Consider the following 16,186-nt stretch of genomic DNA (forward strand, 5'->3'; position numbering starts at 1 on the left):
GGCCTTACTAAAATCCGATTCTAAACATCCCTAGGAAACCTCTAGAAGGCAGCTCTGTTGAAATGGGACTCAGGGTAGATGCTGTGTGTGTCTGTAGGGTCTGTGTCTGGCTAGGGGTGGCTTGGGAAGGGAGAAGAAGGTGATGAAAAGCAATGATAGGGCTGTGTCGGCTAGAGCTGGCCTGAAATTGCGACCTCAGTTATCTCTTGGAGGAAGGGAGTAGAGAAAGCAGGGGTCTGAGGGTCTCTGCTTAGACCCTGGGATCATCAGAGTTGAAATGAATCCTAGGGATGGTCCCATGTGCATCTCCATGGGACCTCTGCCATTTATAGGACCATAGGTGCAAGAAAAAAAAAAATCATTTACCTTTTCTAACTGCATTCTTCAAAGTCTTTCCTCAAACTCTTCCCAATAGGACAAGCCAGACACCACTGTCCTTCCGTGGTTCACTCCTGACCATTCGCACGAATTGTTCTGAGCTCGCTTGACTTTGAACATGCAGCCCCACGCCCCTTCTCTGGCTCGTGCAGAATCCTCGCCTTGGAGCTAGACTCAGACCTCAGGGTGTGAGGAGAAGCAGACAGCACTGTGCCCTCTCCCTTTCCTCTTCCTGCTCCAGCACGTTCTAGGAAAGACAGAACTCCCAGGGGCATTTTTCACTACAAGTTTTGCCCAAGGCTTAGTCTCAGGGAGAACGAGGAGAATGGGCCAGGCAGCTAGCAGGGAGCAAGAGGATGAAACAGTCCGCTGAGTGAGCCTTGCCCCGGTCCTCAGGAGTCTCCACTCATCCAACCAGGAGAGGAAAAGACCACCACCCAGGCTGCTGGGGACTGTCTTCATGGTGATGCTAAGAAGGGCCCAGAGAGAAGCCACGGGACGCCCCCTGGTGGTGGTCCTCAGCCCTGGCTGCTCTCCAGCTAATACCAGGATCCTACCCTGGAGATTCTGGTTTAACTGGTCAAGGGTAGGGCCAGGTAATTTAAAAACCTTTCCATTCCTCCCCACCCTGCCACACCTCACCCAGGAGATCCTAATGTGCAGGCTTGATTTATAGCCTTTGTTCTAGGGCACAACCCCATTCAAAGCTGCTCTCAGGACTCTCTGTGGTGGCTGTAGTCCGTGGCTTGGTGGGGTGAAGTGTCCATGAGGCTGGCACCACAGCCCAGAGACCACAGGATGGGAGACCTTTGCCACCATCTCTGCTAGAACGGACTCTTGCACTCAGCATGTCCGTGGGGTGACAGGTGTCTTCTGCTCCGCCTCTCTTACCCCACGCCCACGTGAGGCTGGTGACTGATGGCCCCGCGCTCAGCCCATGAGGGTGACACTGAAAGGCAAGCCTGCGGGTTGGCTGGCGTTGGAGCTGGCCAGTGGCTGGGGCAGAAGATTCCTCTTCTCTGACAACTACACAACATCCTTGAGTTGGAGGGGCTGCTCCGGCAGTGTGAAGAGGGACAGAGGAGCAGGAGAGGACCCCTAGGGCACCCGTCCTGCTCCCACCCGCAGTCCCGCCCCTTCCCCTCCCAACGGTGGGCCAGCCCCGGCAGAGCCAGAGAGGAAGGAGAAGCTGCTGGCCGCTGAGCCCTGGACTGGTCACACAAGGCTAGTCTGAGCAATCCCAGGCCTGCCCCGACCTGCCCTGCAACTCGCAGACCAGGCCAGGCCAGCTGATGGGGGCAGGACAGAGCTCCCTGAGCCGCTGCCAAGGAGGAAGTCCCTGCCCGGCAAGCTCCACACCAAGCCCACATACCTCCCCTCCAGGTGACATCACCACCGTCCACCTCCCCACGTCTGCCCCCGCCTCCTCCCCAGCGGGAACTCACACACGATCACATACACACCACACCGCACACGTGCACACGCGTATGCCAGACTAACACCACCAGCCCCCATAGCCAGCCTGGCACCACGGGCCAGTCCACCTCTAAGGCGGGGACTCAGAGCCACAGCTTTATTGCAGTCAGATTTGAAACCGGCCATATAACTGGACACAGCAAAGGGTGAAGGGTGAGGCAGGGGGACCAGGGACCAAGCGTCCCATGTAGGGTCACTCGTGGGCGGTTGGAGCAGACCCTTCCTTCCCCCCAAGAGATTGTACGGCAGACCTGGGCCCTGGGACCAGAGCCGCCAGGAAGGTGGTCGGTACAGCAACGGCTCTTGGCCGGGGCTTTCAACTGGAAGTGGAAAACTCCTCCGAACTTTCAGCTCCTGCCCTTGCACAAAGCACGTGTGTCTGGCTGTCCTGACCGCACCCGAAGAAAGGGGCCAAGTGACACAGACGTGAGCTGGGAAGGAACACTTCCCTCTCCTCTGTGCCTCCCTCCTTCTTCAGAGAGAGTTCTAGGATGCAAGGGCCCCTGTGGACTCAGGAGCAAGTGGTTAAAGGTGGCAGGAACCTTGGGAATAAAGAGGGAACTCACTTTGGGGGCTTGAGTCCAGGTACAGGAGAAGGAGGCTGAGAGTTGGCTAGAGACACACATGGAGGAAGGGCTGAAAGGACGTCTCTGAGCCAGGGGCCCCTTCCCCAGCTACAACCTCCGTGTTCCTCTCCCCATCGCTCCACCACCCAGGGGACCAGGTTCCCGTCTCCTCTCAAGGTCTAAGGGGCAGCTGGCAAGGACAGGGAAGGGGCCCTGCCAGAAGCCCAGCTTCACTTCCACCAACCTCTCTTCCTTACAGGTAAGGAGACCGCAGGTTGTCTAAACTTCCGTCTGGGCTCTAGGCTCAGCCCCGGCCAGAATGGCCAGTGAGGGCTCCTTGCCCTCTAGGAAGGCGACAATGCCCTGCTTTTAGCTCCAGAGGGCCAGCTACAGGGGTGTGCAGCCTACCCCGTCCTGGGTGTCCAGCTGGGCACCGGCCTTGACCAGCACTCCGAGGATGGCCATGTTGCCCTTGAGGGCGGCCAGGTGGGCAGGCGTCCAGCCCACCTTGTTGCGGGCATGGACATCTGCACGGTGCTCCAGGAGGTTGATGACGCTCAGGAAGGCCCCCCTCTGGACTGCCAGGTGGAGGGGCGTCCAGCCTGACTGCTCGGGAGCATTGGGGTCAGCCCCACACTGCAGCAGTGCGGACACCACCACCTCCGCCCCGTGACGGGCAGCCAGGTGCAGGGGGGTCCAGTTCATGCCTCCGGGAGCCCCCACGTCTGCGTGGCTCTCAGCCAGCAGGTGGATGATCTCCAGGTGGCCCTTGTAGGCTGCTAGATGCAGGGGCGTCCAGCCCTGGTGGGTTGGCAGCTCGAGGCTGGCGCCGTACCTGAGCAGCATCTTGCCGATAAGGTACTTGCCCCTGGTAGTGGCGATGTGCAGTGGGCTGTAGCCTCTCTGGTCAAGGGCATCAGCGGCCGCCCCACTCTTTAACAGGTGTTGGATGGCCCTCACTTTGCCTCGCTCCACCGCCAGGTGCAGTGGTGTCCTCAGGTTTCTCTGCCGAGCATCCAGCTTGGCCCCCTGGCCTGTCAGCAGCTTGACCAGGCTGACATGGCCGAAGTAGGCGGCCACGTGGAGAGGGGTCTTGCCCTCAGCCTCCTGCAGGTTGGGGTCAGCTTGACGGGAGACCAGAAGCCGTGCCACATTCTCAAAGTTGTTCTGCGCAGCCAGGTGGAGCGGGGTCCACCCCTCGTGCTCCTGGGCATCCACACGGGCCCCGTGGTCCAGGAGGAGGCGGGCAGTGCGGTCGTCCCCATTCTGGGCTGCGAAGTGCAGCGGGGCCCAGCCGTCCTCGTCCACCAGGTTGGCGTCGGCACCGTGCTTCAGGAGCAGGGCACAGAGGTCAGGGTGCTGGTCCTGGGTGGCGACGAGGAGGGGAGTGTAGCCGCAGGCCGTCTGGCAGTCCACGTGGACCTCCTGGGCCAGCAGAAGCCTCACCCGCTCCAGGCGGCCCTGAGCCACCAGAAAGTGGAGGGGGGTGACCTTGTTCTCACGGATGCGCAGCTGCTCATCGCTCAGGACCAGGCTCTCGCTGTCTGAGAGAGGCAGGACCCGCTTCAAGTAGTCTCCTGAGTCTGCTGGGAGGAAGGTGAGATTGAGAAGAGGACCTCTGACCTGTCCAGAGGTCATCTCGGCCATCCCCCTGCCTCCTGGAAGTACCAGCCAGGAACAAAGACCTAGGAGTGAGGGCAACGTCTTTCCCGGTATCCCGGATCTCTATGCAGGCTCCACTGTCCTAGAGAACTGACTCTGGCAGTTCTTCCCGTAAGGATGAGGCAGAAAGAGGCCGGGGTGCAAATCCTGACTCTACCTCTTAGCATCACGTGTTCTCTGCCTCTTTGAGTTTCCAGCTCCTGATCCGTAAGGGGACATGAACAATGCCCAACCTCACGCTACCACTGGGAGGACAAATCATATCATGTAGGTAAGAACTTCCCCAGCAGTGCGTGGCACAAAGTAAATAAATGCAAATTGGAGATAAATTTGCAGCTGAGCTCTGAGATCTGAACTCCTCCTGAGCCATTAAGGACCCACTTCCTCCTGCTCTACCCAGTGGTGTATTAGAATTAAAAGCAACAATTTCCAAAACAAAAAAAACAAACAAATGAAAATCACTGCTCAGGCCAAACCCCCAGAGATTCTGATTGAATTATTCTAGGGTGGCTCAGGCATCGTATACTTTTTCATTCCCCAAGTAATTCCAATATGCAACCGGAGTTGAAAACTGACGCTCCTCCTTCCGGGCCAGGAAGGGAGGAGTCCGGCCTCAAAAGGACACAGACTTGAAGGGGAAGTAGAGCCAGGCCCCCGGGGGCATGTGCATTTCTGGAGCATAGGGCCGGGTGTCAGGAAAGGGAACACGGACTCCTGGTTTGTGACAGGCCTGGGGAGGAGGGTGGGCCAGGGAGGATGGGGAAAGGATATGGTCTGAGTCCACTTTCTCCTCCGCTGTGGGTTCTCCGCTTCCAGCTGCGCACTCTGGACTCACCGCTGTCTGTTAGCTCCTGGCTGATCTCCTCACTGACCTGGGGAGGGGGAACCAGAAGACACGGGGCGGATCAGATGATCAGGGCAGTTCTGGCCTATGCCGGCCTCCACTCCTCCCTTCACCTGTCAGGACTCAACATTCCACCCTGTGCTAGGAGACTCCCTCCTCTCTCATCCCTGCCACCAGCTGTGTCTAGGGGAGATCCCCGAGCAGAGGAGGCCCTGCCAGAAAGAGGTGGCCCAGGGCCTTGACTTCCCCTTGGGCCACAGGGAAGGCAGGACGGCCCTGTGGGTTCAGCCAGGAGCCCCATGGAAGCCCACAGCTGGTTCCCAGGTGAGGGAAAGGACAGCAGAGCCGGGAGGACGCTGACCCGTAGGCTGGGAGAGCCTGGGAGAGCCGAGGTCTCCCTCTGCAGGACAGGCTCTGTTTAATGTCACACATGTGAGGGATGGCATGTCCTTCTCAGAGGCTCTGAGCCACGGCTACCAGCAGCCCTTAGAGCATCTTCGAGCAAGGTAAGAAAAGGTGTCCCCGAGTGGCTGCCTGGCTTGGCCAGCAGAGCGTGCACTGGCTCCGGTCCCCACCTGCCCCTCAGCCAGGCAGCCTCGTGAGGAGGGACCTGTGCACGCATCCTCAGTGCCTGCCGGAGACCAGGCCCGCCCCACACACACTCACCTCCCAGCGCCGGCACAGACACACTGTGCAGGACATCTTCCTGGCCAGGGCCTCGCTCTCTGGGTCAGCCACAGGACTCTGGAGCAGGGACAGCAGCATGTCTGTCTCCACTGCGATGTCTGCTCCACGAAACAAAGAGAAAGCAAAAGAAGTGACAGGCTGGCCTGCAGTTCTTCCCCATTTTAAATATCCTAATATGTCCCATGTCCCCTCTCCCAAAACCCATCCCTGGGCTCGGGGGCATCCACACATGCGCACCAGGAGGCAGGCAAGCTAGGGTCCCGCCTTGGCTCAGTGGGGCCACATTTGGCAAGTCTCTGACCCCTTTGGAGGGTCAGACCTGTTCCATAAAGCAAGGGGGCAGGACTAAGGGATCGCTAAGATGCTCACGCTTACACATGCATACATTTGCATAGTCCCTAAAGGAGTGGATGACCGCAAGATCCATCATGCCTGTGATCTCATGGTCTGGGAACATTTTACAAATGAGGACACTGCAGCCTGAGAGGACGCAGGCTAACTGGAGTCTCAGAAGCAACAGAGCCGGGCCCAGATGCCTTCCAGCAATGGTTTTCTTTTCTACCTCCCATAGGGTTACACATTAACCCAAAGAGACCAAACCGCAGCCCTCAGCTGCCACTGGCCCTCTGCCATCCACCCCCCCACCCTCCCACCCCCTGCCAACACTGCACTGTGGTACAGAGTCTGCCCTAGTGTCACGCAGGGCCCTCCCTGCAGAGCTCTCAGGAGTGGCCCGGGGCTTCAACCACCGCTCCTGGCCCGCAGGCCCCCCAGCCCTACCCATCTCCCTCATCCTTGTGTACATCAGGCTGATGAGAACCTGGAAAGCAGGGCCTCTTCTTGGGGTCCTGGTCCCAACAGCGCCTCGTTAGGTCCACCATCTGCTGGGCCTCAGCCGGCCACTCATCAGAGACAGGCTGCAGGGAGGGCCGCAGACCTGCGGCCACTCGCACCATAATGGTCATCATGTTGAAGTCTGCAAGAGGGGGCCCAGGCTGTGCGGGTGCTGAGGCAGGGCCAGAGGGGCTGGGCAGGACATGGGGGCTCTGAGGATCCCGACAGGGCGATGCACACAGCAGGGGCTCCATAAATGCACAGTGAGTTAATAACTAGACTACAGGCTGACTTGAGGCTCAGATTTGAGCAGCTGGGTCTCTGGTCCAGCTCCAGCCCCTCCCAGGCCAAGACCGGCCATGGCCCCTCACTGCAGGCTTTTGCTGTCCAAAGACGGCAGGACTGACCATCAGGCCTAGTTACAGGCTTTGATTTTGAACTTTGCTGGATTATCCAAATTCCCTGACAATCTATTTACCTGACACCTGGGTGGCAGGGTTGGGGGTGAGAGAGACAGGAAAGAACACTTTGAAGCAAAGGAACTAGAGGCAGAAAGTATGGTCTGGGCTGAGGGTTGCCCTTTCTTTCACGGTCATGTGAGCTCTAAAAAGTAGGGGGAGAAAGGAAGGAGGGTGAGGACGGGAACCCTTAAAGAGCAATATGGTCCCCAACAAAAACCTGCCGCCTGCCCCTGCCCCCACGAACCCCCAGCCTCCCAGTCCCTTCCTGGGCCCCATCTGACGGTGCCACTGTCGCCTGCTACCTGAATACGGTTTCTTCTGAGTGAGGATCTCCCAGATGACAATTCCGAAGCTGCAGACAGGAGAAAGCGCCCCCTGAGTGGCTTTCTCGGATATCCAGCAGGGGGGCCCCATGGACCACACAAACCCAGGCAATGCCTCTCCAGCCAGAATCCCCCCGCATCCCTCCTCCTCCCACGTGGGCAGGGAGGGCCCAGACCTCATCCTTGTCCTGCCCTGCCCTTTGGGCCTTGGGGTCCAGGCAGGGCATTGACAACAAGCTACGCCCTGGGTATGTGGCCTGGAGCCCAGCCTCCATCTCACCTGTACACATCGTATTTGGGCCCTGGGCCCTTGTTGCTCTCCAGGAACATCTCAGGGGGGATGTAGCTGAGGGTGCCGTGCAGAGCTGACCTCTTGATGTACTGCATCCGGGTCAACTGTTCCATCCACCTGGACAAGCCGAAGTCCGAAACCTGGGAGGAAGCCCGGATGGGGATGGGGGGCAATACAGTCTTGCCTCCAGAAAACTGCCTGAGTTTCTCATCCCTCCCACTATCTTCGCTGCCAGTGTAGTGTAGCCGCTGAGACCATAAGCTCTCTCCCAGCACCACCATGTACCACCACAGGATGACCTTGAACAAGTTACTTATTTTCTCAGAGCCTCCATTTCCTCATCTATAAAAGGGAAACAAGACAAGTACTTAACTCACAGTGCTATTATGAGCATTAAATAAGGAAATATGCAAAAGGCACTTAGAACAGTGCCTGGCACATGGTAAGTACTTGGTAGGTGTGGTCATTACCCAAAGGGACTGTGGATAAAGTGGCATCTTTGGTGAGCTTCTGTTCATCCCACTTTCACGGGCCCTGAAGCATTGACACCATGTATATTTATCTCTGACTTTGCTTCCATCCATTGATTCATTCATACATCAATAAATTGACAATTCACTGAGTGCCAACTAGGCTGGATACTGAGGATCAGGCAGCAGATAAGAATGATGAAACCCTCGCACCCATTACTCTCCTAAGTACTTATTCAAATAGGGGGTATAGTCACTAATGAAATAGTTTCACAAATGACTATACACTTAAAATTGGGGTTAGCAGTATGAAAAGAGAGGTACAGTGAGGGTATATAACAGGGGCCCACGGGGGTGGATCAGGGAAAAACTCCCTGAGGAGGTGCTGTTTAAGCTGAGACCTGAAAGATGTGTAGGCCTTTGTTGGATAAAGAGGGAGCTGGGGAACACTGTTCCTGGCAGTGGAAACAGCATGTACAAAGGTCCTGGGGCAGAAATGAAAGCGGCGCGTGTTTTAGGAACTGAAAAAATGGCCATCATGACCTTTCTTAAGAACATCTCATTTACACACATTCTCACTTGAAGCAAAGAATGGGATAGAGATTATTCTACCCACATTAGAAATGGAAGACTGACATCCAAAGAGGGTTTTTGCAGGCATCCTGATACCCAGTTTCATGCACCAAATTTCGTTGTGCATCTATCTGTTTTAGGTGTGATCCCTGCCTTTGGTATTTGTCCATGAAGGGAGCTGCTTAAAACTCTTGACAGGGGACTTCCCTGGTGGTCCAGTGGCTAAGACTCCACACTCCCAATGCAGGGAGCCCGGGTTCGATCCCTGGTCAGGGAACTAGATCCCACGTGCATGCCACAACTAAAAAGATCCCGCATGCCGCAACTAAAGATCCCACATGCCACAACGAAGATCTGGCGCAGCCAAATAAATAAATAAATAAACATTAAAAACAACAACAACAACAAAAACTCTTGACAGGCTAGTCAGGCAGTAAATAATCCTGTTCATCTGGAGAAGGCTCTGGAGTGAAAGGGGGCAGAGGGGTTCACTAGGGTCCTTACCTTGACATGCATGTGGCTGTCCAGGAGGATGTTGCCTGGCTTGAGGTCCAGGTGGAACTGTGGTGGGTTAATGCTGTGGAGGAAGTTCATGGCCAAGCCGGTCTCATGGATGATGCGGAACTTGAGCTGCCAGCAGAGGCTCTGGGTGGGCAGCATCTTCTCCAGGGAGCCGTTGGCCATGAACTCCATCACAATACCCAGCGGCTGCTCGCATACCCCGTAGATGGACACAATGTGTTGAAACTTGATCTTCTCCATTTTGGTTGCTTCTTCAATGAGGCAATTCACATCAGAGCTAAGGAGGGGCAGGAGCGAGAGATGGAAGGAGCTGACCCTTTAATTACAAGAGCAACTAGCAGGACACACAAACTAGACTTGATACCAGGCTGTGCAGACCCAGAGATGCCTTGGGAGCTTGCAAGGTAATGGAGGGGGAAAGAGAGACACGAGAGGATGCCCAGTGGATGCACAGATTAGGGTCCAGATGGCTCAAGCAACAAGACAAGAAGTAAAGGGGTCTGCAAATTTAGGAGCCAGCCCATTCTACAAAGGCGGCCACAAAAAGCCTGCCGTTTATTCTGGCCACTTCTATATGTCTACCTCCCCTTGGAGATCGCAAGCCCATGGAGGACCAAAATTATGCCTCCTGCTTCTCTTTTAAAACATGATTTATTGACGAACCACCTCACAACGGTCAGAATGGCCATCATTAAAAAGTCTACAAATAACAAATCCTGGAGAGGATGTGGAAAAAAGGGAACTCTCCTATACTTTTGGTGGGAATGTAAATTGGTGCAGCCACTGTGGAAAACAGAAAACTAAAAATAGAGCTACCATGTGATCCAGCAATCCCACTCCTTGGCATATATCCAGACAAAACTATAACTCAAAAAGATACATGTACCCCTATGTTCATAGCAGCACTATTCACAATAGCCAAGACATGGAAACAACCTAAATGCCCATCGACAGATGAGTGGATAAAGAAGATGTCGAACATATATGCAATGGAATACTACTCAGCCATAAAAAATGAAATAATGCCATGTGTAGCAACATGGATACAACTAGAGATTATCATACTAAATGAAGTAAGTCAGAAAGAGAAAGACAAATACCATATGATATCATTTATATGTGGAATCTAAAATATGACACAAATGAACCTATCTATGAAACAGAATCAAGGACACAGAACAGACTGGTGATTGCCAAGGGGCAGGGAGTTGGGGGAGGGATGGAGTGGGAGGTGGGGTTAGCAGATGTAAGCCTTTATATATAGAACGGATAAACAACAAGGTCCTACTGTAGAGCACAGAGAACTATATTCAATATCCTATGATAAACCATAATGGAAAAGAATATTTTAAAAAATAATGTATATATATATGTATAACTGAATCACTTTGCTGTATAGCAGAAATTAACACAACATTGTAAATAAACTATATCTCAATAAAAAATATTGAAAAAATATGTCACTTATTGCCTTTTTGATGATGAAAGTAATATATATACCTTGTAGAACATCTAGGGAATAGAAAAGAAAATTAGGGAATTCCCTGGCGGTCCAGTGGTTAGGACTCAGTGCTTTCACTGTGGGGCCTCGGTTCGATCCCTAGTCGGGGAACTAAGATCCCGCAAGCCTCATGGCACAGCCAAAATAATAATAATAATAATAATAGTAATAATAATTAAATCATCAGTAACCCAACCTTCCAGAGTTGGCCTCTGTTAATAATTTAGCGTATCCTTTTACAATACATTTCAAGGAACCTCTCTCCTTTTCTCCCTCCCTGTCACTCCTTTCTCCTCCACTCCCTCTTGCCATCACATAGTGCAGGCTGTTTTGCGATCTGCTTTTCCCTGTTGGTGTAGCAGAGCACTTCCTGCATCGTTATTCTCTCAAAGCAAGCTCGGTAATGGCTGCATGGGATTCCATTTTGGAGATGAAGTATAAGTTTTCATCTTTGTACTCCCCACAGCACATGGCCACGTACAGCACAAGGCATCTTTGTTGAACTGAACAGAAGTCAATACTGAAGGGAAAGCCTTACAAAATAAGCATCTGCAAACCTTTCACTCTTTTCACTGTACGTGCCACAAAACAGTAAATATGCAAATTGTTATAAATTGTTCTGGGATTGGAGGGATGAAGATTAAGGAGAAATGACATTTTTTAAAAGCAGAGTATTTGCAAAGCTGCATTGGCACTGCAGTCGGAGGCTGCTGGAAATGTGCTCACAGGGCCTCCCTGGGAAGCCAGCCAGAGACTCCTCAGCTCCAGGAAAAAGCACCTGCTCTCCCTCGCATCTGGACAGGTTAGCTAGTCCTGGTTTCTGCCGTTCTTGTCTTTACTTCTCTACTGTTCAAGGACTCTCCCATCCACCTCTGCAATATTTTATTTTTATGTGTCTCCTCTTGTACTTTTGAAGTCACAAGAACTGAGAAGACATCTGTCATGAAGTGGAAAAAGCAAGGGATCTGGGATCGCATTGTCCTGCTTTCAAATCCCAATTTCACCTTATTCTCTGTATGACCTTGAAGAAGCAAACTCTCTGGGCCTCAGTTTCTTAACTGTAAAATGGGAACAACATAACTTGCACAACTCCCCTGGACACCCCGACTTCTTGAAAGCATTTTGCTACACCTGTTGTCTTTCTCTTTTCTTCATCTCCCCCCATCCCCTTTCATCTGGTTTCTGGTCTTAATACCTCACTGACAGGCTGTTGCTAGTCACCGATGACCCCCATGTGGCTGTAGCCTACAAGCAATTTTCCGTTCTCAGTGTAGGGTCAGTGCCTACTTTGCAGGCTCCTATTGTGTTACCTGATCATTAGGCCCAGTCCCAGGCCCTCTTCTTTCCTCTTCTCATTCCGTACTCTGTCTCTAGGCAATCTCAGCATCTCCAACTGGGTATTCAACACTTTACGTGTCTAAAGCTGAACTCTTGATTCTCCCCTCAAACCCACTGCCCCCTCAGCCTTCCCCATCTCAGTGAACGGAGCCACCATCCCTCTAGTCCTCAAAGATCTTGCTTAACCTTGACTCCTCTCTTCCTCTCCTTCCCACAAGCTGCCCCTCAGCACATTCCATCAGCTCTACCTTCAAAATATAGCAAGAATCTGACCACTGGTGACCACCTCTATCCATTGGCATCTTGGCCCAAGCCTCCTAACTGGTGCCTTTGCTTCTCTCTCTTCCCCTCCACCAGCAGCCAGAGTGGTACTTTTAAAATGTCAGTCAGAGCATGTCACTGCTCTGCTCAGGACTGTCCAGTGGCTCTCTTCTCATTCATAATAAAAGTTAAAGTTCTTACAATGGCCTACGAAGCCCTCTGTGACCTGCTCCACCATGTCAAGCTTGTTCCCTCCTCAGGACCTTTGCATTTGCTCGTCCCTCTGCCTAGAACACTAAGAGAGCCTGAGAGAGCCACACGGTTTGCTCTTTCTTTGCTTCAAATCTCTATTCTCAAATAGTACGTAATTAGTAAGGATTTCAAGCCTATAGAAAATAGCAACCCTACTCCATCAATCCTTATCCCCCCAGAAGAGGAGAATGAAGGAGGAGAAGATGAACACAAGGAAGAGGAGAAAAATGGTGAGGAGGAAGAGTCTGATGATGAAGAGGAAGATGCAGAAGGGGAAGGGGATGAAGATGAAGTCAAGGGAGGGAAGAATTTGGATGTGATGGAGAAGTTGATAAGAGGAAGACAATGAGGATGAGGATGAAGGTGAGGAAGGAAATGGGAAAGCTGAAAGAAAGACTCCAAATAACCTGCACAAAAAAACTACCTTGCTTTATTTTTTCTTGAGTTCCGTATTGGCTGGACTGCTCAAATGGAGTTGGTAGCTTTTTTTTTTAAGGTAGCTGTGATACAAACCCTAGGACACCCACCCACGCAAAGAACCAAAGAAGAAATCCTGTGACATTCTGCCTTCATCCATTTAGTCCGTCTTGGAAATCTACCACCAAGCATTATAACAAATTTATAAGCAACAACAAAATTATAAGCATTGTCAGAGTTTCGTGTAAGACCCTTGCGGTAGGGTGGAGAGCTGCGATTGGTAAGTCAACCATGTGTGGCTACCACTTACACTGAGATTGTAACAGCATTTTTACTTTCTGTACAACAAAGAGGCTTGGTAAATAAAATCTTAACATTTTGGGCAAAAAAGCCCACAAATTACTATTTTTTGGAAGATCATAATTTTTTTTTGGAAGATCAGACTACTCAACTCTCCTTAGGTATTTTAATCAAAGAAAATGTCAGGTGGTTTGTAAGGGATATAGATAAAAATATTTATTTGTTTGTTTGTTTGTTTTCTGTCTTCCTCTATTAGATTATAAACTCCACAAGGGCAGGGACTTTGTTTTGTTCACTTAGTGCTTAGAATGAGTGAACGTCATCTATGCCCTAGCTTCAAATACACCTATAACAAATGACTCACAAATTTTAATACTGTTAGCTCAGAGCTTTACTCTGAAGTCTACTTGACAATTCTTCTTGGTTGTTTAAAGGCACCTTAAACTCAACATGGAAAGCTTTCCTCTCTTCACCCACTTAACTCAGACTCATCTTTCATATTTCAGCTCAAGTGTAACTTCCTCAGGGAAGCCTTTTCTGATCTCAAACTCCAATAATTAGCCTTCATGGAACCACAACTCTCTCCTTTCTTGCACCTCTCACAGCAGCACACTTACATTTACACGTGGGGTTATCTGATTAATGCCTTTTCTCCCTTATGTGCAAGCTCCAGGAGAATATCTCCAGGGCCATATCTGTGGCATTCATCATTATATCTCAGGGTCCAGCATAGAGCCTGGCACATAGTAGGTGAGCAATAAACATTCATCAGGAGGACAAATGAATGAGATGACGGAAGGAGGATCCAGTGAAGTCATACTCATGAAACTCCTAGTATAGCACTCCACACGTAGCAGGCATTGATTACCGTAAATCCCTTAGTCCTTTCCACCCAAGGATTCCTGGAATTGGGAAGGGAATTGAGATGGGAGTTACTGTCAATGTCTCATGAGTAGTCTTGTCAATGCCATCTGTTTCCTGTTGTTCTTTGCTTCAAAGGCTGTAAATGATTTGAATAGATCCTAGAATAACCTGACTCTACTCCCAAGCCAGGATGTTGAGGGAGGAAGGTGGGTGAGTCTGGGGCTATCTCACTTTGCCCTTATTCATTAATCAGGCGGGGGTCTGGGAGTGAGAGAAGGGACTTGGGTTTGTGGGACCGGAGGCTGTGTCTTGGGAGCTTGCATAGTGACCACAGAGAATGACCAGAAAAGATGCCAATAGGAGTTGCTCCCTGCACCCCCAAGGCCCTCTAGGTGATGTCCCAGGAGGCTTGGGAGGGGGACATGTTTATCATCTCAGACTTCACATCCAAGAGTCTCCATGGCTGCACGAGGGGCGAGGGCACAGCCAGTACCAGCAAAGATGGGTTGAAGCAATGGAAAGGCAGAGATGGGTGGAAGCAATGGGAAAGAGGTAGTAAGAGGGAAAAGGAGGCCTGCCAGGGAGTGGTCATAGTACATATAATGGGACCTGGGAGAAGCCAGAGACAAAAACAAGGACGGAGACAGCAGCATTCCAGGCTTGACCTGCTGGCAGTGCCCATGTGAGGGCCAGCGAGTGAGTGTCCTGGACAGGCTCTCAGGCCAGCAGGCTGGGCAGCCTCCACCCCCCCAAGCCCCCATCAGCCTGTACGCATGGGCTGGGCTGGGGCCACACCAGACAGGAGTTGCCCCTGGTGTGGAACCTGTGATTCCCCCCAGGTCACAGCGCATCACTGAGCCAAGTGCCACAGGCTCTGAGCAAGCCCAGCCCTGCCCGCCCTGCGAGTTAGGGGGTGGGTAGGAGGGTGGCAGAGGGTCATCCAGAGCAGTCATCACCAAGCTGACACCCGGAAGGAAGGTGAGGCTGGAAAGAAGGAGGCGGGACCAGTTTGGGAGGTTGGATGGAACAAAGGCATATTTGGAGGGTAGTTCCTGCTCACCCTTGACCTCTGTGGATTTCACACATAGGTTTGATTCCACAAACAGAGCCAAGTTTATTTCAGAGCCGTAAACAGTCAGGGCTGTGCCTGGGGAGCTCAGGCCACAGGACAAAGTTTAGAAAAGTGGAGAGGACAATCCTCAGCCTCAACCCGGCCGCCCCTCCCTCGGGAGCTCCCCAGGCCTCGGTTTTCCCTCCGCAAAAGGAGGGGGGGAGGCAGGCGGGTACCTGGTGGTGTCAGGCTGGAGGCAGCGGGAGCACTTGATGGCATACTCGGTCCGCCAGCGCTTGTGCCGCGCCTGGAACACCTGGCTGAAGCCGCCGCTCGCCACTGGGCGCCAGGTGCCCTCGAAGTCGTCGCGGGTGAAGACGGGGAGGCCGCCCAGCCGCTGCTCCACGCCCGCGGCCATGGGGTCGGCGCGGCCCGGGCCCTCCAAGCCCCGCGCGCTCCCGGCCGGCCGGGCTGCACCCGCCGCTTCCTGCGCTGCAGGTCCCGGGAGGGTGGGGATGGGGAGGCGGGCGGCCCTCCCTCCTTCCCCTTGCGAAAGAGGAGGAACTGCTTCAGCCCTGCGAGGGCGGGGAAAGCCAGCCTGAGCCCTGAGGCCCCGGGCAGCGATGGGGGCGCGGAGCGGAAAGAGGGTTGCTATATCCGCAGCACCCCAAAAGACCCTGCCCCGCCCCAGTATCCTTCCACAGTCTCGGCCTGTGATTTTTTTCCCCCCAGCTTGATCCTGGGTAGGTGCTGGGAGTGGAAGGTGTCCTGAAATTAGAAACAGGAGTCTGGCCAGAGCAGTTGGCCCCCTTTGATTTGGACCTAACTCTACGCGGAAGTAGATTCATTTATTCATGCAACTTATACGTCCTGCGGATCTATAAAAGGTTCAGGGCTCTGCCAGGGGTCTCCATTGTAGAGCTAGGGGCCTGGAACCCACCCTTCCATAGCAAGTCTGGAGTAAAAAAGTTGTAATGGGGATTTTCTGGTCTGAATCAGTTGGCTTGGCTGACTTAATGCTTCCTTTGTTGTTGATGGCTTTTTGTTTGTTTCTTTCTTTTTGTTTTGTTTGTTTCTTTGTTTGTTTCTTTGTAGAGCTAAGGGCCTGGAACCC

General features: G+C 52.6%; 1 protein-coding gene across 1 annotated transcript; it reads right to left on the reverse strand.

Moving 5' to 3' along the window:
- Positions 1 to 1,937: 1,937 nt before the first annotated feature.
- Positions 1,938 to 15,538, reverse strand: ANKK1 (ankyrin repeat and kinase domain containing 1). Its single transcript, XM_061202531.1, has 8 exons — positions 15,309 to 15,538; positions 9,071 to 9,365; positions 7,512 to 7,663; positions 7,211 to 7,260; positions 6,434 to 6,589; positions 5,593 to 5,711; positions 4,918 to 4,954; positions 1,938 to 4,003 (listed from the first exon to the last, which is right to left on the reverse strand). Exons 1-8 carry the CDS (start codon positions 15,488 to 15,490, stop codon positions 2,808 to 2,810), a joined length of 2,187 nt encoding a protein of 728 aa, XP_061058514.1. The 5' UTR covers positions 15,491 to 15,538; the 3' UTR covers positions 1,938 to 2,807.
- Between the last annotated feature and the right edge of the window lie 648 nt (positions 15,539 to 16,186).

This window comes from Eubalaena glacialis, chromosome 10, assembly GCF_028564815.1.
Source record: "Eubalaena glacialis isolate mEubGla1 chromosome 10, mEubGla1.1.hap2.+ XY, whole genome shotgun sequence".
Taxonomy (NCBI): domain Eukaryota; kingdom Metazoa; phylum Chordata; class Mammalia; order Artiodactyla; family Balaenidae; genus Eubalaena; species Eubalaena glacialis.